Here is a 26,011-nt window from a genome sequence, read left to right on the forward strand (position 1 = left end):
AGACCTTAGGTCATTATTATTATTATTATTAGTTCATTGAGAGCCATCTGTGAAAATGATTGTATAAATTGTGAGTGGTTGGGTTAAACCCATGCTAACTTCAAGGTAAAATACTACCTTTAGTTTCTGCTTACTGTATTGCAAAATGACCTGAAAACCTGAACTTGCTGAAATAAGAGTTGTAAAGTCTGGACAAAATATAAAAACAACTACCTGAGACTCTAGAGACGTAACAAAAGCAGGCAAGTTTTGGAGGAGAGTTGAAATCTGTTGCAAGGAACGCAATGGAAAACAATAACGTCCCCTTTTTTGTGACTTTCCTCTGAAGGCTGTAATTTAAAGATGGATCAATAGAAAGTATACAATCTAAACAACAGGAAAAAATCAACACAGCCTCTTGGATATATGGAACAATTTCAAAAGGTTGATATATGTATAATTGTTAAAGAAGGGAGAGAAAAGGGAGCAGAAAAAAGTATTTGAAGAAATAACAGCCCAAACTTCCAAAATTTAGTTAATAATTTAAATTTAAAAATTCTGTAGTTTCATGAACCTCAAACAGGATAAAGTTGAAGAGAACCACACCTAGATACATCATTTCTCAAACAGTTGAAAACCAAAGATACAGAGAAAATCAGGAAGTATGATCTCTAAAAAACAAAAAAATGACACATAAACATAGCATTCAACAATTACTTGAATGATCACAACTTCTCATCAGGAAAGGTCAATATACAGTGAAAAACATCTTTGCAGCACTGACAGTTAAAAAACAAAAACTGTTTCCTAAGAATTCTCTATATCACAAAAGTGCTTTTCAAGAATGAAGATGAAATAAAGATGCTTCCAAACAGTGGAATGGTCCTCATCTCTGCTGATCCACACAAGCACATGGATGAGTCTCATGGCTGCCCTGTGATGCCCAGTGAAGAGATCAACACATAGCAGAGTGCATCCTGTAGGATTCCATTCGGATAAAATGCAAATGACAAAGAGGTGGACACAGCTCTGCACACAGGCAGACAGTCTCAGAAGGATGGGCTCACTTGCTGTCATCCAACCAGTCTGGTGACTCTGACAGTAAAGAATCGATCTGCCTGCAATGCAGGAGACCCGGGTTTGATCCCTAGGTCAGAAAGATACCCAGGAGAAGGAACTGGCAACCCCCTCCAGTATTCTTGCCTGAATAATCCCATGGGGAGCCTGCGGAGCTACAGTCTGTGGGGCTACGCAGAGTTGGACACGACTTAGAGACTAAAGAACAAAACTATGGTGAAGAAAATCACTTCGGTGGTTGTCTGTGACTAGGGTTGGAGGGGAGAGTGGACTACAAAGTGGCATAAGGAATCTTTAGGATGAGGAAAGATTCCGTACCTTGATTGGAGTTGCAGTTTCATTGATGTATAGCAAACTCATCATACCTATACTCAGAACAGAGGCAGTTTTTTGTAAATAAATGTTTCCTTATCAAGTTGATAAGGAAAAAACATCTCTAATACCATTTTGCTTTCTTACGTTCTTCTTTCTCCTAAAAATGTATGAAAAAGAAAAATTTGTCTAATAAAGTGATTAACATAATCAAGTCACCCGTATTTTTCTTAGCTGCTTCTCCTCTATCACAGTTTCTCCATTCTTTTCTCCACTGGTTCCTTTAAATGCAAGTAGTGCAAGTGTGTGGGAGTACTAACCCCACTTCTGTAGGCAGAACGTCTGTAGCTGTTGCCCAGAATTTGGTGCTCCAGAAGATAAGGCTCTCCCTGGAACTGGGGTAAACTCCTTGAGCCCTGCATTTTTCCATCCACTCACATCCAGGTATTAGACTCAAAGCCCAATGCAACTGAATTATTGATGCCTTGAGAGCTACTAGGTGGAGCTAGATTGATTTCCTAAGGTACCAGTTGGAACTGTAAGCCAGGTTAGCCCAGCAAAATTTGTCAACCAGGAATTTTGTCTCCAATGCCTAGCACTTCGGAGAAGGCAACGGCACCCCACTCCAGTACTGGAAAATCCCGTGGATGGAGGAGCCTGGTGGGCTGCAGTCCATGGGTCGCTAAGAGTCGGACACGACTGAGCAACTTCACTTTCACTTTTCATTTTCATGCCCTGGAGAAGGAAATGGTAACTCACTCCAGTGTTCTTGCCTGGAGAATCCCGGGGATGGGGGAGGCTGGTGGGCTGCCGTCTATGGGGTCGCACAGAGTCGGACACGACTGAAGCGACTTAGCAGCAGGAGCAGCCTAGCACTTAGAGTCGTAAACTCTGAAGAGGGCTTAGAGAACATTAGTCGAAACCCTAGCTTCTGTTCAACCTGACCTTTCCCCAAATTATCTTCCATTCTCTTCCTAAACACTCCAGCGATGGGGAACTAACAACCAGGTTCTTTGTCTTCCTATAGCTAGTCAAATCTCTCTCCCTTAAGATTTACCCCTTGCTCCTTTTCTGGCCTCTCTTCCCAGTCCAGGGGTGCCCTAATTCTCTTCCCAGTCCCCAGGTGCCCACAGCACCTATTGCACTTCTAAACAGTCCCCACCAGAGGGCACTCCAAGCACTGCTCAGTGTTTCCTCTCTTTGGGTTCCTCCTCTGCAACCCTGTGGAAAGGGTTCAGTCAAACTAATTCCTGCCAAAAGGTATTTAATCAGTTGTCTTTTCGGGTTACTTGCTGCTTTAACCCAACTAAAATAAGGTAAATACCTAACAATAGAATTTCTGAATTATTAGGTAACCTATCTTTAACATTTTCAGGAACATTTCAGGAACCACCAAACTGTTTTCCAAAGACGCTGCACCATTTTATCTTTCCACCAGCAAATGTTTAAGGGCTCTGATTTATTACCTTTTTTATTATCATCGTTCTAGTGGGTGTGAAAAGCATCTAATTGTGATTGTGATTGCATTTCTCTAATGACTAATAATGTTGAGCTTCTCTTTATGTCCTTTTTGGGCATTTGAATATCTTTTCTAAAGAAATGTCTTTTCAAATCCTTTGTCCATTTTTAATTAGGTTATCTGTCCTTTTATTATTGAACTGTAAGAGGTTTTTATATTCTGGATATAAGCCCCTTATTAGATATATGACTGACAACCCAGTCTGTGGGTTGCCTTTTTACTTTTTGGTGGTGTTCTTTGAAAGAAAAACTGAGCTGAAGAATTGATGCTTTTGAACTATGGTGTTGGAGAAGACTCTTAAGAGTCCCGGGGACTGCAAGGAGATCCAACCAGTCCATCTTAAAGGAAATCAGTCCTGAATATTCATTGGAAGGACTGATGCTGAAGCTGAAACTCCAATACTTTGGCCACCTGATGCAAAGAACTGACTCATTGGAAAAGACCCTGATGCTGAGAATGATTGAAGGCAGGAGGAGAAGGGGACGACAGAGGATGAGATGGTTGGATGGCATCACCGACTCAATGGACATGAGCTTGAGTAAGCTCCGGGAATTGGTAATGGACAGGGAGGCCTGGCGTGCTGCAATCTGTGGGGTCCCAAAGAGTCAGACACAACTGAGCGACTGAATTGAACTTTGAGGTACAAAAGATTTTGATTGTGATGAAGTTCAGGTGCCAATCTTCTCTAATATTCCTTGTGTTTTTGGCATCATATCTAAGAAATCACTGCCTAATCCAACATCATAAAGATTTATTCCTGTGTTTGCTTCTATGGGGTTTTATAATTTAATCTCTTACACTTAGCTTTATGATTCACTTTGAGTTAATTTTTGTTTGTTCTACAAGGTAAGGATTCAAATCCCTTCTCTTGCATGTAGATATCCAGTTTTCTCAGTATAAATTCGCTTAATGAATGAAAAATTTGCTATGATGTGTCTTCAGCAATCACCAGGCATTTGGGTTTTCCTTACAGTGCTTACAGGCTAAAGCAAGATAATGAATCTATCAAGGCAGATTTGTCACAGGACAGAACAAATCTTTTACCTAATGTATTTCTATGGGTTTTAGGATGGAGGAGAGTGTATTAGAACAGTTGACAAAGTGTGGTGGTGTTTCAGCTACATTAGGCTCTGCTGGTAATCCTGCTAGTTGCCAAGTTAGGGGGTGGAGAGTTAGAGCATTCCTAGCACCTACAAATTTCAGAATAGGAATGCATCATATGTCAGTGAAGAGTAGACTTCAGTTGCATTTAAGAAGACCAGATAAGGATTAGGTAGAGCCCCTAGAGTCCAAATGACTACTGTACAGAAGGCTACAGGACTTGTTTTCTTCTTTTACATTTTTCTATCTCAAATTTTCAATAAAATATGTTGAGGGTTTTGCCCATATTTAAAGTTCATCTCTAGTTTCATAATGTGACATAGTGAGGGCTCAGTTGATGTGCTCCAAACCCTTCTCAGGCTCCCCACAAATACCATCTCACTATCTGCTATTTTTCCCTTCTGTTTTTTTTTCCTTTGTTTTCATTTCTTCTACTTTTCCTGTGTTATTTGGGGATTAAGGATTAATTGTTTTTTGTGATTACTTTTCATTTTTTCTATTAGTTTATTATTTATATCTCTTTGTTAAATTGTTGCCCTAGAGCTTGTACAATATGTATCTTTAACTTAACACAGTTTATGTCTATACCTCTATAGTGTAAGAATCTTACATTAAAGAATTAAGTAACAAAATGAATTAATGGATTAATGGATTAATAAAATTTAATTGATTTTTATGGTACTTGCTTTCTGCTGCTAAGTCACTTCAGTCGTGTCCGACTCTGTGCGACCCCAGAGACGGCAGCCCACCAGGCTCCCCCGTCCCTGGGATTCTCCAGGCAAGAACACTGGAGTGGGTTGCCATTTCCTTCTCCAATGCATGAAAGTGAAAAGTGAAAGTGAAGTCACTCAGTCGTGTCCGACCCTCAGCGACCCCATGGACTGCAGCCTTCCAGGCTCCTCCGTCCATGGGATTTTCCAGGCAAGAATACTGGAGTGGGGTGCCATTGCCTTCTCCGACTTGCTTTCTAGTCAGTGCTGAAAAATGCACCACAAAAGGATCGTCTTCTTCGGAGCCTCTGGAGTAAAGGAAAACAAAGACAGTGCCGAAGGAAAACCTGCCCACTCTCGTTCCTCTGGCTGCTGTCCTCTCCCCACACTGGCCTCCCAGAACTTGGATGCTGCCACGCGCTTCTCGGAACAGTTCCTTCACCTCTTTCTGACAAGTGACACTGCTCCGCAGACTTAAAACCATCTTTATGAGGTGAGTGGACAGAAATACAATTAAACTATTTATCTCGAGGCACAGCCATATGGCTTATGTTTTAAGAAACTCAGCTTCTTCCCTTATAAAAAAGGAGCTCTGAGAAGGGCTTACTTTCTCTCTCGGAGGGAATTTTTTTTCCCCTGGGAGGATAAGGCAAGGATCTGGATTATACAGACCTGGACACCAGGGAAGGGAGGAAACCATTCTGTCAGAAGGCCCCACTCCCAGGACCATTTGCCTCACTTCCCTGTCAACCATGCCCCACTTCCAGCCCACTCCTCCCAGGAAACCCTACCTTCTCCGCCCCCCTCCGCTTTCTCTCTCTGTTCTCCCCTCCTCCCAGCCAGCCTGCCAGGTGGAGAGGATGATGGAAATCCTTCACCTGGACTCTGACTACACTGAGCAAAGCCGAGCCCTGTACCCACGAAGGCATTAATATGGTATAGTACATACTCTGGCCTTTTCCCAAAGAATATTTCACTCATCCAGACCCTAAGCTGTGGTTAATGGGGAGAAAAAGGACACGATACAGCTCAGTGGACTTATAGAAAAAAGAGTGAATCTCTTGTTTAGAAATTAAATCTACTCAATGGCTATTAAATCACCCAAGCACCTACATGACTGTCTGGCACCATGCCTCTTTTATCATGGGAGAGTATAGATGCTATAAAACAATCAGCAACCTTCTCTAGAAGGTTTTGCTTTACATGTATTGTTACCCTGCGTATTTTCCATGCCTGGACCTCAGCCCACAGCTTAGTAGATAATCAAAAAGCTGGGCAAGAAAGGAAATGACTCCTCACAAATCCATCCCTTCTCAAGCCGAGAGTTTTCTCCCTTGCTTCTTGGCGAGTTGTCATGAGGTTACCATGAGAAGTCAAGACAGTGATTGCAAAACTGTGGGACAGTAAAATCATAGGTTTATTAATTGGTTTTTGAAGGAGTTTAAACCACCTAAATCACTATTTAATCACAAACTTCTCATTAGCAGTCTTTTCTCCTTCTGAACAAGGCAGAGCCGATGTTGTTCCATGTGAAAGTAAGTGTAGGGAGCGGAGAAAGTTGTGACATTTACTGAACACACGTGTCTTCTCTCCTGCACCTTCATTTTATCAAATAGGTTCAAGATAAGGGCAGCAGCTGGATCCTCCCCACAGAGTGAGGGGAACAGTTTCCCTCAAAGCCCATAACAATCTGTGCATCTGAACTGCGGCACTGCAGTTAAGCTCTGGCTATTTTTCTCCTGCAGTAGCTCTTCAGAAATCAGCCCGTAAAGGGCAAGAATAATGTCTAATTCAACACTATGTCCCCACTTCTCACCATTTTCACATCATAAGCATCGATAAGCGATCGCCGAGTATGTTCAGGCCTTAAATTATCTAGGAAGGCTCTGCTGGGTCTCTCTTATAAAAGCCTGCTGTGCTTAACGAAGAAAAAAAGACTTCTGACCCTTAAACGGACAAGATAAAACCACCTTGGAAGGCATTTAACACTGGGTTTTAGTGTCTCCATCTGTAACACGAAGGGGTGGGACTAGCTGGTGTCCTAAATGTGCTTTATCTCTTTAACTCAGAAAGCAAACAAAACATTACAACACCTCCTACAGGTCAGTAGGAAAACATTGCCTCCATGAACCTTTCAGGAAGAGCAAGACAGAGTAGCTGGTTAACTAAGCCAGTCCTATTTTAGCCCTGATTTGAAAAGAAAAAACACTCCACCTAAAATAACCATATTTTTGTTGCACTTCAGTGTTAGGAGAGAAGGGAAATATGTTTAGGGATGAGACTTTTATTGTATTCCGTCTGCATGCATATCCTAGACCTAAACAGAGAAAGCGAGTTGAAAGCAATAGCCCTAGAGCACTGAGAATACCTCGGCTATCAAGAGAATATTTAAAATTACATGAAGCTGGGACTTCCCTGGGGGCCCAGGGGTTAAGACTTCCCCTCCCAGTGCCGGGGGTGCTAGTTCAATTCCTGGTCAGGGAGCTAAGAGCCAATATGCCTTGAAGCCGAAAACACCAAAGCATGAGAAACAGTGACAACAGCAACAACAAAACCAAAGCATACGCTGGAAGCAATATTGTAATAAATTCAATAAAGACTCTGAAAATGGTCCACATCAAAAAAAAATCTAAAAACAAATAAAATTATATGAAGTTAATTCTACCCTATATTTAAATTAAGAAATCATTGTAAACTGTAATTATAAGAGTTTCTTAAATTTCAAACATGTGTATTAGACCTAAGTATAATAAATCAGTTGTCCTAAATAAAATTCTAAAGAACACCCTCTAGTGGCAAGAACATGAAACTGCTGAAGAGCAGTTTCGTCCTGAGATTGCACACACTGAGCAAATAATAGCTACCATTTATTGAGCATTTAGGAGAAGGCATGGCACCCCACTCCAGTACCCTTGCCTGGAAAATCCCATGGACGGAAGAGCCTGGTAGGCTGTAGTCCATGGGGTCGCGAAGGGTCAGACACGACTGAGCGACTTCACTTTCACTCTTCACTTTAATGCACCGGAGAAGGAAATGGCAACCCACTCCAGTGTTCTTGCCTGGAGAATCCCAGGGATGGCGGAACCTAGTGGGCTGCCGTCTATGGTGTCACACAGAGTCGGACATGACTGAAGCGACTTAGCAGCAGCAGCATTGAGCATTTATTACAAATCAAGGACTGGTCTGGGTATTATATATAGTGATAAGATAAAGGATCTCATAAAGGCAGTTTTAAGTGTCACAGAGAGAACCAGAAGTCATTTCACAGAGGCCAAGCTACACCTTAAGACTGACTTCACTGAGTGTGTTTTCCCCACTCCTCTGTGTATTCCTGAACACCTGGAGGGGCATCCAGCCTTAGTACATTCTCCTGCACCTTTATTGTACCCGCTTGGAGTTCTCAGCTGTAGTTGACAAGCTCTATAAGTCATATTTCTCTTTTATTTTCAGCTCAGGGCCCTGAGTTTCAATTTGGCAAAATAGAGAAGGAAAGAAAGGAAGCAACACTCGAGGGGGGGGGGGGAAACACAGAATAAAAGGGAACAAACACAGCTCAACGCCTTAAATATTTATAAGTTTGGGGGTCTTTTAATTTTAAAAAATTACTTATCCATAATTCGAGAGTCATTTAAACAGCAAAACATGTATGTAAATGATTACAATTTATATTTTTCAGTCATATACATTTTCAGATCTTTTGAGTGTCCTATGTATTTTATCTAGTGAATTTCTGCACTTAGCACTACATCTGATGAAACTGGTGCTCACTTCTCAAAGAGATTTGCTCAAGATTACCAATGCTGGATACAAACCTAGACCTACAGAGACAGATATCATCATGCATTCTGATTAGGAGGGTTCAGTCCCTTCCTTAGAGAGCCCAAAGTTTTGGCATCCACTTGAGGGTGACCCCCCCTCCACTGAGGTTGCAAATTCTGATGTCTACCAGCTGACCAGTCCCAGTTCTTGGCAGGCTCCACAGGCCCAGATTCTCCAATGTTCTAAAAGAAACTGGAAAATGAAAAAACCTCCTAATTTTTAAATTTTTGAAACTTTTAATGTAAAAAGAAAAAGAAAACCAAACTATGTTAAAACACTGTTGGGGCCAAACAAAGCAGGTTGTCTGCCTAGAGGTGTCCCTCTGGTTGTGAATTCCAGCCTCGTCTCCCAGGACTTCTAAAGACTGAGGTTCAAGGCGCCTCTTGGGGATTCCTTCTTGAACAGATCCTGGGGACTGTGGTGCAGAAACTCCAGAAGGGAAGAGATGCTGGCTGCTTCTGAGATGCTTCACCATCACTGTACACGTCTGGTCAGGGGAAACAGCGTACACTCTAATTCAGTACTTTCCATTGTCTGACACTCATTATTTGTCTATTTCCACCAGTTTCCAGGGCTTCTCTGGTGGCTCAAATGGTAAAGAATCGCCTGCAATGCAGGAGACCTGGGTTCAGTTCCTGGGTTGGGAAGATCCCCTGGAGAAGGGTATGGCAACCCACTCCAGTATTCTTGCCTGAAGAATCCCTGTCCTCTGTCCTCTGGCGGGCTATAGTCCATGGGGTCACAAAGAGACAGACACGACTGAGCAGCTAAGCACATATACACATCAGTTTCCAAACACATGAGAGTTTGCAGTCTATATGCAAAATACTTTCTCCCTCTGTGGTCAACCAGAGCCATCTCTTCTTCTTTGTGGTCATTAAAACCTGACCTTTGATAAAATCCACATCAGTTATCTGTGTTAGCCTATGCATGATATCTCTAATGGGGACTGCAAAATCTTCAGGAAGACAGAGGCACTAAGACAACATACAAATTTGAAATGAGGTTAATGTATTGTTGCATTTTCAGCAGAAGAATGAAGAGAGGGTTCCTCTGCTCAAAGTCTACTTAATCATTTCACATATTTCATAATTAACTAAGGAAAAGGGAGAGGTGAGTAGGTTTTCATTTGGGAGGAGAATTCCTCTGGGTCTGTGCAGTTTCAGAATTTAAATTGCTGTTAATTTGTACAGGAGTCAAATGTGTGCTGCTGCTGCTGCTACTAAGTCACTTCAGTTGTGTCCAACTCTGTGCGACCCCATAGAGGGCAGCCCACCAGGCTCCCCCATCCCTGGGATTCTCCAGGCAAGAACACTGGAGTGGGTTGCCATCCTTCTCCAATGCATGAAAGTGAAAAGTGGAAGTGAAGTCGCTCAGTCGTGTCCCACTCTTAGCGACCCCATGGACTGCAGCCTACCAGGCTCCTCTGTCCATGGGATTTTCCAGGCAAGAGTACTAGAGAGGGGTGCCATTGCCTTCTCCGAGTCAAATGTGCACCTTTAATAAATTCTATAAGCAATGCCCTCAATTCAAAGCTTTCTCGACTGCAGAAAGTCTTAACACTGATATAGAGTAGGTATAAAGCCACATGTACTTGGGTCATTCAAAGAAAAAAACACATTGGAAAGTTTGTACTTTCTAGGAGGGATAGCTAAGAAGCAGATATCTCTGCATTAAAACGTGGGGCCTTATTCTTCAACAGGAGAGCAGCACAGAGACCCCCAGGGGGTTGGGAGGACACACCAGGGGGGCCCATGCAGACTCCTCAGGCCAGCTGCCAGGACACCACACTACTATTACACATACATGGTGCGACTTTAAGAGTTACAGGTTCAGCAGCTCGATGCTTTTCAACAGGACTGTGGGAGCTTTGTTCCCTTGTTCTCTGGTTTCTTTAAAAGATGAATGGAATGAGGGCTCTTCGAGACTTGGGGTAGTCATCAAACATCTTGAGGTAGAATCTAAAAGACAAAAGAGGAATAATTATAAATACAATCAAGCAGTGGTCACTGGATGAGGTTTGATCTGTTTGAAGTCCCTGTTACAAGTCAGCCTGCAGTTATTCGGGGCCTAACTTTTCCATCTGTCTATTTTCTTCCTCCCTCCAGCATCCTATCTCTTGCAAATGTTGAAGCTTCTCATGTTGGGAAATAAAAACAGGAGCCAGAGATCAGCAGTAGCGGCTGTACCACATGGTGAGCCTACCTGATGCCACTGAATTATAGATTTCATATGGTTAAAATGGGAAATTTTGTTATGTATATTTTACCCAGTAAAGAATATATAATAGCCAGAAAGAAGTACTCGGTGGATTCAGCTGAGGCATACAGGAGCAAGAGATCCCAAAGAGCATGGTCAAGGTTAGCTCTAGAGAACTGGTCAGGTTCCCAGGTAAAATATCCCTTCACAAGGCCTGGGGGAATGCCAAAAGAAAAAAAAAATGTTACCTTGTATTGTCTATTGAATTGTGTGTCCCCTAAAACATAGGCTGCAGTTCGAACTTCCAGTACCTGAGAAGGTGACCTTATTTTGAAAACAGGGTCCTTGCAGATATAATTTATTAAGAGAAGGTCCTACTGGAGCAAGGGGGGCCCTTAATCCAATATGACTGGTGTTCTCATGAGAAGGGGGAGAAGACACACAGAGACAGACACAGAGTGGGGGAAAGCCTTGTGAAGACAGAGGCAGGGATGACAGGGATGCAGCAACAAGCCACGAACACCAAGGAATGCCTGTCCCTGCCAGAAGCTGGGAAGAGACAAAGAAGGACTCTGCCCTTGAGCCTTCAGAGAGAGTGCAGTCCTCCCACACCTTGATTTCAGACGTCTGCCTCCAGAACTGCGAGAGAATACATTTCTGTTTTTTAAGCCACTCAGTTAGTTCCTCTTTGGGCAGTCAAGGGAGACTAATACATCTTGTAAAAATGGCTTTCTCTTTAAGTGACCAGGCTGTTCTCTTAACTAGTTGAAGCTGGTAGGCTCATAAGCTATAATTAAACTAATACACTCTGTTCAAATATCATAGTTTGAAACGGCGGACAAACAGTGCTAATATGTCGCAGGAGGTGGCTGGTTTTCCATGCAGCGCTGTGGGGTCTGCTGAGCTGCCTTTCACAAACCCCAGGCAGCCTTATAAAAGTGGCGCCCTCCAGCCTTCCCTCTGAAGCAGCCAGCACAGCAGGACAGGGCTTCAGCTTGGATTTTGTTGCTGTGCTAGCTAGAACCCTCTGGTAGAACTGCCGCCCCCCCTGACCAGGCCCAGCACAGTCCATACTTATCAGTCTTCTACTGACTGCTGCCCTGTCCTTCCAGGGTGGGCAACAGGCCTACCTGAATGGGGCAGAATTATTTCACTGACCCCCTTCCAGGCTGAGGACCCCACCGGTGCCCTTCTCTACCAAGCCCAGGAGGGGGTAGAAATAAGTCATGAGGAGAGTTGCTGTTTCATTCATTTCTAGAAGGTTTCTGCATAAATCCCATTCCAAGGAAAAGAACCCATTCCTAGTTAAGCCTTCAAGACTATGAAATTGACCATTAGCTGTAATAAAATGCCTATGTAGGAGCCTAAAGGTTTCCTTCAGGGTCCTGATTCCAAGCCCATTCTCCCTTTGGGCATCCTCCCCACTCCCTGCCCCACTATGTGTCCAGGAACAACAGGCTTTCTCTTTTCTCTAGCCCCATTCCAGAAAAGGGACCTGAAACTTGTCTTTAAAGCCTGATAGCAATTTACTGTGTATTCCTTTCACTTTCAGTGATGCTTAACTTTTTGTCCCCACCCTATTGCAGGTGCAAGGATTCGGAGGGAGGTGGAAGCTGGTAAAGCTTTAGGCTAGACCAGTAGGTGAATGCTAAGTCTCTTCAGTCATGTCCAATTCTTTGTGACCTTATGAACTATAGCCTGCCAGGCTCCTCTGTCCACAGAAGGGTCTAGCTCCTGCAGTTCCCAGAATTCCCCAGCAGATGACACAGTCCGGAAAGTGTCCCACACAGGTATCACACCAAATGGTTGACCCTATCTTCCCAGGAGAAATAAACACAGAAAGAATGAAGAGACAGAGCCAAAGCAAAAACATCACCCAGTTGTGCATGTGACCGGTGATGGAAGTAAAGTCTGATGCTGTAAAGAACAACATTGCATAGGAACCTGGAATGTTAGGTCCATGAATCAAGGTAAATTGGAAGTGGTCAAACGGGAGATGGCAAGAGTGAACATTGACAGTTTAGGAATCAGTGAGCTAAAATGGACTGGAATGGGTGAATTTAACTTAGATGACCATTATATCTATTACTGTGAGCAAGTATCCCTTAGAAGAAACGGAGTAGCCCTCATAGACAACAAAAGAGCCTGAAATGCAGTTCTTGGGTACAGTCTCAAAAATGACAGAATGATCTCTGTTAATTTCCAAGGCAAACCATTCAATATCACAGCAATCCAAGTCTATGCCCCAACAAGCAATGGTGAAGAAGTTGAAGTTGAACAGTTCTGTGAAGACCTACAAGACCTTCTAGAACTAACACCCAAAAAAAAGATGTCCTTTTCATTATAGGGGACTGGAATGCAAAAGTAGGAAGTAAAAAAATACCTGGAGTAACAGGCAAATTTGTCCTTGGAATACAGAATGAAGCAGGGCAAAGACTAATAGAGTTTTGCAAGTGAACGCACTGGTCATAGCAAACACCCTCTTCCAACAGCACAAGAGAAGATTCTACACATGGACATCACCAGATGGTCAACACCAAAATCAGATTGATTATATTCTTTGCAGCCAAAGATGGAGAAGCTCTATACAGTCAGCAAAACAAGACCGGAGCTGACTGTGACTCAGATCATGAACTCCTTACTGAAAAATTCAGACTTAAACTGAAGAAAGTAGGGAAAACCACTAGACCATTCAGGTATGACCTCAGTCAAATTCGTTATGATTATACAGTGGACGTGACAAATAGATTAAAGGGATTAGATCTGATAGACAGAGTGCCTGAAGAACCATGGATGGAGGTTTGTGACATTGTACAAGAGGCAAGAATCAAGACCATCCCTAAGAAAAAGAAATGCATGAAGGCAAAATGATTGTCTGAGGAGGCCTTACAAATAGCTGAGGAAAGAAGAGAAGCTAAAGGCAAAGGAGAAAAGGAAAGATATACCCATTTGAATGCAGAGTTCCAAAGAAATGCAAGGAGAGATAAGAAAGCCTTCCTCAGTGATCAATGCAAAGAAATAGAGGAAAACAACAGAATGGGAATGACCAGAGATCTCTTCGAGAAAATTAGAGAGACCAAGGGGACATTTCATGCAAAGATGGGCACAATAAAGGACAGAAATGGTATGGACCTAACAGAAGCAGAAGATATTAAGAAGAGGTGGCAAGAATATACAGAAGAACTATACAAAAAAGATCTTCATGACCCAGATAACCATGATGGTGTGATCGCTCACCTAGAGCCAGACATTCTGGAATGCGAAGTCAAGTGGGCCTTAGGAAGCATCACTATGAACAAAGCTAGTGGAGGTGATGGCATTCCAGTTGAGCTATTTCAAATCCTAAAAGATGATGCTTTGGAAGTGCTTCACTCAATATGTCAGCAAATTCAGGAAACTCAGCAGTGGACACAGGACTGGAAAAGGTCAGTTTTCATTCCAATCCCAGAGAAAGGCAATGCCAAAGAATGCTCAAACTACCACACAATTGCACTCATGTCACACAATAGCAAACTAATGCCCCAAATTCTCCAAGCCAGGCTTCAACAGATGTTCAAGCTGGATTTAGAAATGTCACAGGAACCGGAGATCAAATTGCCAACATCCGTTGGATCATGGAAAAAGCAAGAGAGTTCCAGAAAAACATCTACTTCTGTTTTATTGACTATGCCAAAGCCTTTGACTGTGTGGATCACAACAAACTGTGGAAAATTCTGAAAGAGATGGGAACACCAGACCGCCTTATCTGCCTCCTGAGAAATCTGTATGCAGGTCAAGAGGCAACAGTTAGAATTGGACATGGAACAACAGACTGGTTCCAAATCAGGAAAGAAGTACATATATTGTCACTGTGCTTATTTAACTTATATGCAGAGTACACCATGTGAAATGTCAGGCTGGACAAGGCACAAGCTGGAATCAAGATTGCCAGGAGAAATATCAATAACCTCAGATATGCAGATGACACCATCCTTTTGATAGAAAGAGCACTAAAGAGGCTCTTGATGAAAGTGAAAAAGTTGGCTTAAAACTCAGCATTCAGAAAACTAAGATCATGGCATATGGTCCCACCACTTCATGGCAAATACATGGGGAAACAATGGAAAACAGTGAGAGATTTTATTTTCTTGCGCTCCAAAATCACTTCAGATGGTGACTGTAGCCATAAAATTAAAACACGCTTGCTCCTTAGAAGAAAAGGTATGACCAACCTAGGCAGCATATTAAAGAGCAGAGACATTACTTTGCCAACAAAGGTTCATCTAGTCAAAGCTATGGTTTTTCCAGTAGTTATGTATGGATGTGAGAGTTGGACTATAAAGAAAACTGAGCACCAAAGAATTGATGCTTTTGAACTGTGGTGTTGGAGAAGACACTTGAGAGTCCCTTGGACTGCAGGGGGAATCCAACCAGTCATTCCTAAAATTCTGAATATTCATTGGAAGGACTGATGCTGAAGATGAACTCCAATACTTTGGCCTGATGGGAAGAACTGACTCATTGGAAAAGACCCTCATGTTGGGAAAGATTGAAGGCAGGAGGAGAAGGGAAAGACAGAGGATGAGATGGTTGGATGGCATCACTGACTCAATGGACATGAGTTTGAGCAAGCTCCAGGAGCTGGTGATGGACAGCGAGGCCTGGCGTGTGGCAGTTCATTGGGTCCCAAAGAATCAGACATGACTGAGCAACTGAACTGAACTGAACTGATCTTCCCAGGAAGCCAGCAATGACCTGGGTTATGATCTATAGAAGGTGGGGGCAGGGGAAGGAGGAGAGTACCAGAATAAACCCTGGTGTATTCGCAGACTCCAAGAAAAGAATTCTCAAGTTTCCAGGGCTCTGTGGTTACCTGAACTGTTAGCACCAAACCTAGAATTAAAAATAGCAGCCACACAAGGCTCAGAGCTAGTGCTTTTCCCCATTGACTCTCCATCCAAACTGTGCCTCAGAACTGCCTGGGAAGCTCTGGAAAGTGCGACCTGGTGTCCCAGCCATGGAACACACTTGGAGAGTGTGGCCACGGTGAACTGAAGCATCCCTTGTACCTCCTGACTCTTACCTGTAGCCCACAGCCAAACAGCAGCCATCGCCAGATAAGCCTGATAGGTGGCCACAGAGCCCGGTCAACTACCTCCCGGGGAAACCAAGTGCTTCTGTCTGGGAAGCCTTCTGCAACAGGCACATGGCTTCGCAAGTCGCCTCTGTGCCTTGTCCTTGTGGAATTGTGTTTGTTCACAGAAAGGTAAAAAGTGTCACTGCTGCTGCCACCCAGCTAAATTCCAACGTCAGTGAAAACCTGAGACGTCAGAATTGACCCATCTGGGTTATCGTGTCAACCTTACCTTGTTAAAAAATAAATCTTTTCGGTTTCTACATCTGACTCCGTGTTTTAAGAAAAGCCTGTCTGGAGAAGAAAGCTATGTGGATGCTGCCGCCTTAATTGAAAATTTTACCTATGATGATGAAAAGCTCGCAGCCCAAGGAAACAAAGTGAGAAAAACGCAAATGCAAGCGCTGGGAGGGACCAAGAGGCCAGGGCATAGCCGATCCATTCAATGATCTCACCGAGGAAATTGGCTCCAGAAACGTACGTGAACAAGCCACCTGCGTGCGGAAGAATCAAGTCAGTCACCTGCGCGCGGAAGAATCAAGTCAGTCACCTGCGCTTCATTATTGCCATGTTAGAACCCCTCTGCTTTGTTCCAAAACACATAAGGGCACCTAGGTCAAAGGCGGGGCTGGAGACCGCCTGCAGGGTCAGGGGAGTTTGGTGGAATCCTCTTGGGGAGAAGGGAAGACAGTGTCGGCATCCTGTAGTCCTCAGAACATCCTGGAAGGATGAGGAGTGACCTGAATCACTGGACGGGCTCCATCCGGACCTCTGGCAACTGCTGGACCACTGGCTCAGGGAAGGATGAGAAAGGAGGAGGGATGAGGTGCAGGAGGTCGGGGCTTGTTTCATTCTATTAAGTAACATTTCCAGCCACCTCTGACCTCAGTCCTTCCCGGGGCACCCACACTGCCTCAGCCCACAGCAGGTCCACCATCACACAAAGTGAAACAGCACACTGTGTGAAAATAATAAAAGCCTGGATTGAAGTGAGCGGCAGCCCGATTCTCCTTTGGTGTTTGCCCTCCCACTTCTGCAAAGCAGTACACTCCGTTCAAGTTTAAGTTCAGAGTGGGAGCTGCAGGGTTTTTCCCTCCTGGAGACTGGTGAAGTCTATTTCTATCGATTTTAAAGGTTTCCTTTTCTATCCAACCACTATTTCTGATCTCTAAACTGTATCTATAAATCAACACGTTTCTAATGATAGGAAACACATTTGCATTCAATATTTCTGCCCCACACTAACCTGGGAAAGCTTCACCCAAAATGATTTTTTTTCCCACACTTATACAAAGAATATTTTATTTTTAAACTGTTATCTAATATAACTTAATATTGGGTTGGCCAAAAGTTCACTCAGGTTTTTTGTAAGATGCTACAGGAAAATTCAAATGAACTTTTTGGCCAACCCAATTGTTGGAAACGAATCTTGACAATCTAGCTTTCAAGAATTTTCTCTGCTCTTCTCTATTTGTCTAGTTACTGAGTGAAGACTTAAAAAATAAAAGACCCTTAAAATTATCTTCCTTAAGGATGATACTGCATCAGCGGTTCCTGGCCTATAACTCCCCAGGCCCCAGGAAGAACTACTGGCTGATTGCAAAGGGTCTATAAATAGTCTGTGAATATAGCAAATAGTATACTTCAGCCTACAGTATTGTTTTTGTTGGACGTAGATACTGAAAGGATGTTGCTGCTGCTAAGTCGCTTCAGTCGTGTCCGACTCTGTGCGACCCCATAGATGGCAGCCCACCAGGCTCCCCCGTCCCTGGGATTCTCCAGGCAAGAACACTGGAGTGGGTTACCATTTCCTTCTCCAATGCATGAAAGTGAAAAGTGAAAGTGAAGTCGCTCAGTCGTGTCCCACTCTTAGCGACCCCATGGACTGCAGCCTACCAGGCTCCTCCATCATGGGATTTTCCAGGTAGAGTACTACAGTGGGGTGCCATTGTCTTCTCTGGAGAGGATGTTCAGTTCAGTTCAGTCGCTCAGTCGTGTCCAACTCTTTGCGACCCCATGAATCGCAGCACGCCAGGCCTCCCTGTCCATCACCAATTCCCGGAGTTCACTCAGACTCGCGTCCATCGAGTCAGTGATGCCATCCAGCCATCTCATCCTCTGTCATCCCCTTCTCCTCCTGCCCCCAATCCCTCCCAGCATCAAAGTCTTTTCCAATGAGTCAACTCTTTGCATGAGGTGGCCGAAGTACTGGAGTTTCAGCTTTAGCATCTTTCCTTCCAAAGAAATCCCAGGGTTGATCTCTTTCAGAATGGACTGGTTGGATCTCCTTTCAGTCCAAGGGACTCTTAAGAGTCTTCTCCAACACCACAGTTCAAAAGCATTAGGGAGAGGGTGGGATGATTTGGGAGAATGGGAATTATAACATGTATACTGTCATGTAAGAATTGAATCGCCAGTCCATGTCTGACATAGGGTGCAGCTTGCTTGGGGCTGGTGCATGGGGATGACCCAGAGAGATGTTGTGGGGAGGGAGGTGGGAGGGGGGTTCATGTTTGGGAACGCATGTAAGAATTAAAGATTTTAAAATTTAAAAAAAATAAAAAATTTAAATTAAAAAAAAAAAATCATTCCAGCTCAAGTAGCTGATAAACATTATAACTTTCTTTGAGTTATATCATTGAGTCAGTTTTCATAATGCTTTGGAAATGATTTGACTTATGTTAGATAGAGAATATTTTTCCCAAATTATTATAATCATTAATCAAATTGTTATTACAACACTATTTATAAGATGTTGACCCTCACTCTAATAAAATCTTCTTGTATTATAAAAAAAAAAAAAAGCATTAGCCACAGTCAAATTCATTTAAGTGTTGCTGAATTCAAAGTTAGCTTTGTCATTATTTTTTAATCATAGATTAATCAGTGGATATTAGTATGTGCTAACATTATGTTATAATTCAGTAATTTTTAAATGTAAATAAAGGGTTGTGTTTCGGAGAAGGCAATGGCACCCCATTCCAGTACTTTGGCCTGGAAAATCCCATGGACGGAGGAGCCTGATAGGAACAACTTCACTTTCACTTTTCACTTTCATGCATTGGAGAAGGAAATGGCAGCCCACTCCAGTGTTCTTGCCTGGAGAATCCTGGGGACGGGGGAGCCTGGTGGGCGCCCATCTATGGGGTCACACAGAGTCGGACATGACCGAAGCGACTTAGTAGCAAAGGGTTGTATTTACATCAAAAAGGGTAGAAGCCACTGACCTACACAAATATTCACCTAAAAAAGTTGGAGAATCACTTGGGTGAATTCACTCCCACCTGCTTATATGTCAACCTCACACCCTGGTTACTTGGGAACAGTTAGACCTTCAAATATTCTGCACTTTTATCTCTGAAAATGCACTTGTAAGGCTTCCCATCCTAAGTTTTGATGAAGTAAATATGGTTCTCTACATCTTTAAGAACACACAAGTGGCAGGAAATAAACAAATGCTACCCCCTGAGTACTCACTAGTTAAGTCTAGTGAGACTTCTTGAAGAGGACAAATGTGTTGGTTGTGCATGATATGGCTTTATTTGCTAACCTAGGAAAGATCTGCACTCTACATACAAATGATTGTTAATTTCTTGTGTCATCTTGACTGGGCCTTGTGGTGCCCAGATACTTGATTGATCATTATTTCTGGGTATGTCCGTGACAGTGTCTGGATCAAATTAACAGTTGAGTCAACAGACTGAGTAAAGCAGATTGTCTCCCCACCCCACGCCCAGACCCCAGATTGAGAGGCATCAATCGTCTGGAGGCTTGAACAAAACAAAAATCGGCTGAGGGAGAATTCGATCTCCGGTTTTGAGCTGAACATTGGTTTCCTGCACTCAGACTGGAACTTACACGGAAGCTCTCCTAGTTCTCAGGCCTTGAGAATTAGAAATTACACTACCTATTCTCTGGGGAGTCCACGTTGGAGATGGCAGATTCTGGGATTTCTCAACCTCCACAGCCATGTGAGCCAATTCCTTATAATAAATCTCTTTTTTTATCTGTTGTGTGTGTGTGTTTAGTCATGTCTGACTCTTTTGCAACCCCATGACTATAGCCCACCAGGGTCCTCTGTCCGTGAGATTTTTCCAGGCAAGAATACTGGAGTAGGTTGCCATTGCCTCATCAAGGAGGTTGCCATTTCCTCCTTCCAGGCCTAGGAATTAAACCCCTGTCCTCCTGTGACTCCTGCATTGGCAGGTGGATTCTTTACCACTGAGCCCCCTGGGAAGCCTATATTCACTTGGTTCTACTTCTCTGGAGAACCCTAATACAGTGCATGATAAACAGCAACTAAGTGACTGCCTACTTCCACCCGACCCCAAACCCCACACTCCCCACACTGAGGGTATCATGACCATGAACCTTCCGGGGGGCTCTTCTCTTGCTCTTTCAGGTTCAGACCAGGAACACAAATGTATTGTGGGGCAGGAGGGGACATGGGGGAGAAGTCAGGGACCTGCTGGGATAGATTGCATCATCTGTGCCCTCTCTTTTGTTACTCATAGTGAAATTCCTGGGACAGGCTCTCAAGGAAGAGTGAGAATCTGGAGGGTAGGGGAGACATTACCTTGTGGAATCCTATAGGTGATTTCTCCAGGCTTCCTGAGCTGGCGCAGTATATAGTCACTGTGAATGTTGATTCCCATTCCCAAAATGAATAAGAAGACACCTTGGCAAAGAAGAGAGGGAGAAGTTAACCATGTGTGCTGTTTTTGGTGTTTTCTCACAGTCAAAGTGTTTTGTGGTTTGGATTTTTTCGTTTGTTTGGTTTGGTTTGGTTGTTTTCTAAAAAGTGAAGGGAAGGGCATTTGACCTCATATTCTAAGAATGCTACTAAAGCAAGAAAGGAGGGAGGGAGCAACGTACCCTGGTCCCAAATTTGAATGAAAGAGCTATGCTGTTTCATAAGCCAAAAGACTGAAAATGCAGTGTCAGGTGATAGAGATGAGTGAGAGAGGAGAGGGAGCCCCCACCATCATCCAACATTTAAACAAATAAGTACATAAGCAAATAAATGAATGAATAAACAGCAAGCCTTCAGCTCATTCAAAAACAATCAAACCATGGTCAGCAAACTTAACCACCAATTCGAATCCCTCCTCCTTGGCCACCCCCACTCTATAGGCTGGAAGGCTGAGAAGAGGTCTTGTGACCTAGTTCTGCTGAGACGGTATAAAGGAAAGATTTCTGGTGGTTTCTTTGGAACTCTTTTGCTTTTTGATAAAGGGGGCAGGTGGGACCAGTGCCTCTACTGCCTCCCTCTTTCTTCGTTGCTAGGTGTGATGCCTGGAGCTACAGGAAATGTCTTGCAACCATGTGGTGACTGTCACGAGGACATGAGATAAATATGTTCAGAACAGTGGAGCAGAAAGTGCCTGGGATCTTACTGACACCAGGAAGCAGCTGAAGGAATGCAGAAACCACCTACCTTTGGACAATCTTGTTATGTGAGAAATATAAATTCTTGATTATTTAAGTTACTAAGAGTTGGTTTAAAGCTCAACATTCAGAAAACTAAGATCATGGCATCCAGTCCCATCATGGCAAATAGATGGGAAAACAGAGGAAACAATGGCTGACTTTATTTTGGGGGGCTCCAGAATCACTGCAGATGGTGATTGCAGCCATGAAATTAAAAGACGCTTACTCCTTGGAAGGAAAGTTATGACCAACCTAGACAGCATATTAAAAAGCAGAGACATTACTTTGCCAACAAAGGTCCATATAGTCAAGGATATGGTTTTCTCAGTGGTCATGTATGGATGTGAGAGAAAGCTGAGCGCCAAAGAATTGATGCTTTTGGAGAAGACTCTTGAGAGTCCCTTGGAATGCAAGGAGATCCAACCAGTCCATCCTAAAGGAGATCAGTCCTGGGTTTTCATTGGAGGCACTGAGTTGAAGTTGAAACTCCAGTAATTTGGCCACCTGATGTGAAGAGCTGACTCATTTGAAAAGACCTTGATGCTGAGAAAGATTGAGGGCAGGACGAGAAGGGGACAATAGAGGATGAGATGTTTGGATGGGCTCACCGACTCAATGAGCATGAGTTTGGGTGAACTCCGAGAGTTGGTGATGGACAGGGAGGCCTGGCGTGCTGCAATTCATGGGGTTGGAAAGAGTCGGACACGACTGAGCGACTGAACTGAACTGAAGAGTTGATTTTCTGTGACTTATTGCTCAGAGTACTACTGACTGATATATCTACTCTTGTGGAAGTAGTTAGAGAGCTTGGCACCTAGCAAACCGATTTTCACACTGCACACTCCTCTTCCTCACTCACAGGCACAGAAAAGTCTGAGATGAGGAGAGCCAGGACTGTGTATGTTAGGTCTTATGCCATAGATCCCCAAGCCCAGCTCTCAGCCAAGTGTATGTGTGCTGATCAAATTACAACAGGCAAAAAGCAAGAACATTTGAATTAAAAGCAGTCACATCTACTCTCACCTCACTTGCTATGATATGAAACAATCATTTTCAATCTTGTCTAGTCAAAAGATTATTATCCTGGAGGGAAGGGACACCAGTGGAGGGAGCACAGAGGATGGGATAGGGGCGGAATAGCACACACAGCAATGAAAAAGCAGGCACCTTCGATCTGATGTCTGTGTGTCCCTGGACAAGTCACTTAACTTCTCTGAGCCTCAGCTTTCTTATCTGTAAAATGTAGATTCTAATAGCACCTATCTTACAAGGATAATATGAGATTCATTCACATGTTTACTCTTTCATTCATTTATTCAAATAACATTTGCTGAGTTCTTACTAGGTACCAAGCACTGTCTTAAACACTAGGGATGCAGTAGTAAGAAAAGCAGTCAAGGTGTCTGTTCTCATAAAGATTACATTTCAGTGGAGAAACACAGGGAGAGGGAGAGGGTGGGATGATTTGGGAGAATGGCATTCTAACATGTATACTATCATGTAAGAATTGAATCGCCAGTCTATGTCTGACGCAGGATACAGCATGCTTGGGGCTGGTGCATGGGGATGACCCACAGAGATGTTATGGGGAGGGAGGTGGGAGGGGGGGTTCCTGTTTGGGAACGCATGTAAGAATTAAAGATTTTTAAATTAAAAAAATAAATAAATCCAAGGTGAATTCAAATGAATAAAATAATGTAAATTAAAAATGATAATAATAAAATAAAAAATGAAAAAATTTAAATCACATATCACTACAAAGCAGAAAATCAAAGTAGGATGATGAAACAGAGAGTGAATTGGGGTGGGAAGGAGGTGTCTCTACTTTAGATGAGGTCAATATGGAAAGCTTTTCTGAAGATTTGGCATCTGCCCTATTGTTTGAATAATGAGAATACAAAGATCAGTATTTGCGGGGAGAGCTTTCTGGTAGAGGAACTAACAGATGCAAAGGTCCTAAGGATAGTATAGGTTTAGTATGTCTAAGAAACAGAAGGAAGGTGCTGAAGTTAATGCTTTAAGTTAGATGGAGGGAGGTGGGGGATGAGGAGATGAGAATAGGGTGATAATTTCAAAATTTCATTGGGCTCTATGGGCCATGGTGAGAAGTTCAGATTTTTAAGAGCAACAGGAAGCCACTGGCAGGTTTTAAGCAGGGGAGAATAGGATCTGATGTCAGTTTATTACAAAAGAAGTACATATGTCTTTTGGAAGATGAAATGCTTGTTAGCAAAGATAAGAAAAACAAGACACTTTGTTCCTACCGCCAATAAACACCTTGGTGCATATCCTTGAGATCTTCATCTTATGTAATACCTCAGCATATTTCAGTTTCCATGATATCCCCAGAACTCTGCTTCTAGCTGATTCGTGTAAACCAAAGTTCAAAATAGGCACACATCTAACATCTGGTCATTACATCCTTTAAGGACATTTATATTTAGCCCAGATCCCTACCTTTTATTTTTTTTCAGGACACTGACTTCTTAAAAAGACTGAACAGTTCAGATCAGTTGCTTAGTCCTGCCGATACTTTGCGACCCCATAGACTGCAGCATGCCAGGCTCCCCTGTCCATCACAAGGTCCCAGAGCATGCTCAAACTCGAGTAGGTGATGCCATCCAACCATCTCATCCTCTGTCGTCCCCTTCTCCTCCTGCCCTCAATCTTTCCCAGCATCAGGGTCTTCTCCAAGGAGTCAGCTCTTCGCATCAGGTGGCCAAAGTACTGGCATTTCAGCTTCATCATCAGCCCTTCCAATGGATATTCAGGACTGATTTCCTTTAGGATGGACAGGTTGGATCTCCTTGTAGTCCAAGGGACTCTCAAGAGTCTTCTCCAACACTGCAGTTCAAAAGCATCAATTTCTCAGTGCTTAACTGTGGAAAATTCTGAAAGAGATGGGAATACCAGACCACCTAACCTGTCTCTTGAGAAATCAGTATTCAGGTCAAGAACCAACAGTTAGAACTGGACATGGAACAACAGACTGGTTCCAAATAGGAAAAGGAGTACGTCAAGGCTGTATATTGTCACCCTGCTTATTTAACTTCTATGCAGAGTACATCATGAGAAACACTGGGCTGGAAGAAGCACAAGCTGGAATCAAGATTGCCAGGAGAAATATCAATAACCTCAGATATGCAGATGACACCACCCTTATGCCAGAAAGTGAAGAGGAACTAAAAAGCCTCTTGATGAAAGTGAAAGAGGAGAGCGAAAAAGTTGGCTTAAAGCTCAACATTCAGAAAATGAAGATCATGGCATCCGGTCCCATCACTTCATGGGAAATAGATGGGGAAACAGTGGAAACAGTGTCAGACTTTATTTTTTGGTATCCAAAATCACTGCAGATGGTGACTGCAGCCATGAAATTAAAAGACGCTTACTCCTTGGAAGAAAAGTTATGACCAACCTAGACAGCATATTCAAAAGCAGAGACATTACTTTGCCGACTAAGGTCCGTCTAGTCAAGGCTATGGTTTTTCCTGTGGTCATGTATGGATGTGAGAGTTGGACTGTGAAGAAGGCTGAGTGCCGAAGAATTGATGCTTTTGAACTGTGGTGTTGGAGAAGACTCTTGAGAGTCCCTTGGACTGCAAGGAGATCCAACCAGTCCTTTCTGAAGGAGATCAACCCTGGGATTTCTTTGGAAGGAATGATGCTAAAGCTGAAGCTCCAGTACTTTGGCCGCCTCATGCGAAGAGTTGATTCATTGGAAAAGACTTTGATGCTGGGAGGGATTGGAGGCAGGAGGAGACGGGGACAACCGAGGATGAGATGGCTGGATGGCATCACGGACTCGATGGATGTGAGTCTGAGTGAACTCCAGGAAATGGTGATAGACAGGGAGGCCTGGCGTGCTGCGATTCATGGGGTCGCAAGGGGTTGGACACGACTGAGTGACTGAACTGAACTGAACTGAACTGAACTTTATAATCCAACTCTCACATCCATACATGACTACTGGAAAAACCATAGCTTTGACTAGATGAACATTTGTTGGCAAAGTAATGTCTCTGCTTTTGAATATGCTGTCTAGGTTGGTCATAGCTTTTCTTCCAAGGAGCAAGCATCTTCTAATTTTATGGCTGCAGTCACCATCTGCAGTGATTTTGGAGCCCAAGAAAATAAAGTCTCTCACTGTTTTCCATTGTTTCCCCATCTATTTGCCATGAAGTGATGGGACCATAGGCCATGATCTTAGTTTTCTGAATGCTGAGTTTTAAGCCAACTTTTTCACTCTCCTCTTTCACTTTCATCAAGAGGGTCTTTAGTTCTTCTTCTCTTTCTGACATAAGGGTGGTGTCATCTGTGTATCGAGGTTATTGATATTTCCCCTGGCAATCTTGATTTCAGCTTGTGCCTTGTCCAGCTTGACATTTCACACAATGTACTCTGCATAAGTTAAATAAGCAGGGTGACAATATACGTACTTCTTTGTCGATTTGGAACCAGTCTGCTGTTCCACGTTCAGTTCTAACTGTTGCTTCTTGACCTGCATACAGATTTCTCAGGAGGCAGGAAAGGTGGTCTGGAGTTCCCATCTCTTTCAGAATTTTCCCCAGTTTGTTATGATCCACACAGTCAAAGGCTTTGGCATAGTCAATAAAACAGAAGTAGATGTTTTTCTGGAACTCTCTTGCTTTTTTGATGATCCACCGGATGTTGGCAATTTGATCTACGGTTCCTCTGACATTTCTAAATCCAACTTGAACATCTGGAAGTTCACAGTTCACATACTGTTGAAGC

At 43.2% G+C, this 26,011-nt stretch overlaps 1 protein-coding gene across 4 annotated transcripts in view; it reads right to left on the minus strand.

Moving 5' to 3' along the window:
- The window catches only part of SRD5A2 (steroid 5 alpha-reductase 2), a 49,538-nt gene continuing 31,809 nt past the window's right edge, over positions 8,283-26,011 (minus strand). The window contains exons 3-6 of one of the 4 annotated variants that reach the window (XM_018055086.1): positions 20,406-20,507; positions 16,285-16,323; positions 10,324-10,478; positions 8,283-9,004 (exon numbers count right to left, since the gene is read on the minus strand). In XM_018055086.1, the coding sequence (XP_017910575.1) occupies positions 10,342-10,478; positions 16,285-16,323; positions 20,406-20,507 (278 nt within the window). In that variant the 3' untranslated portion in view covers positions 8,283-9,004; positions 10,324-10,341. Of the gene's footprint in view, positions 9,124-9,939; positions 10,479-16,172; positions 16,324-20,405; positions 20,508-26,011 lie in introns of those variants that run through there. The other 3 variants (XM_018055083.1, XM_018055084.1, XM_005686388.3) reach the window with 3 other exon arrangements.

The sequence above is a fragment of the Capra hircus genome, chromosome 11 (assembly GCF_001704415.2).
Source record: "Capra hircus breed San Clemente chromosome 11, ASM170441v1, whole genome shotgun sequence".
Lineage (NCBI taxonomy): Eukaryota > Metazoa > Chordata > Mammalia > Artiodactyla > Bovidae > Capra > Capra hircus.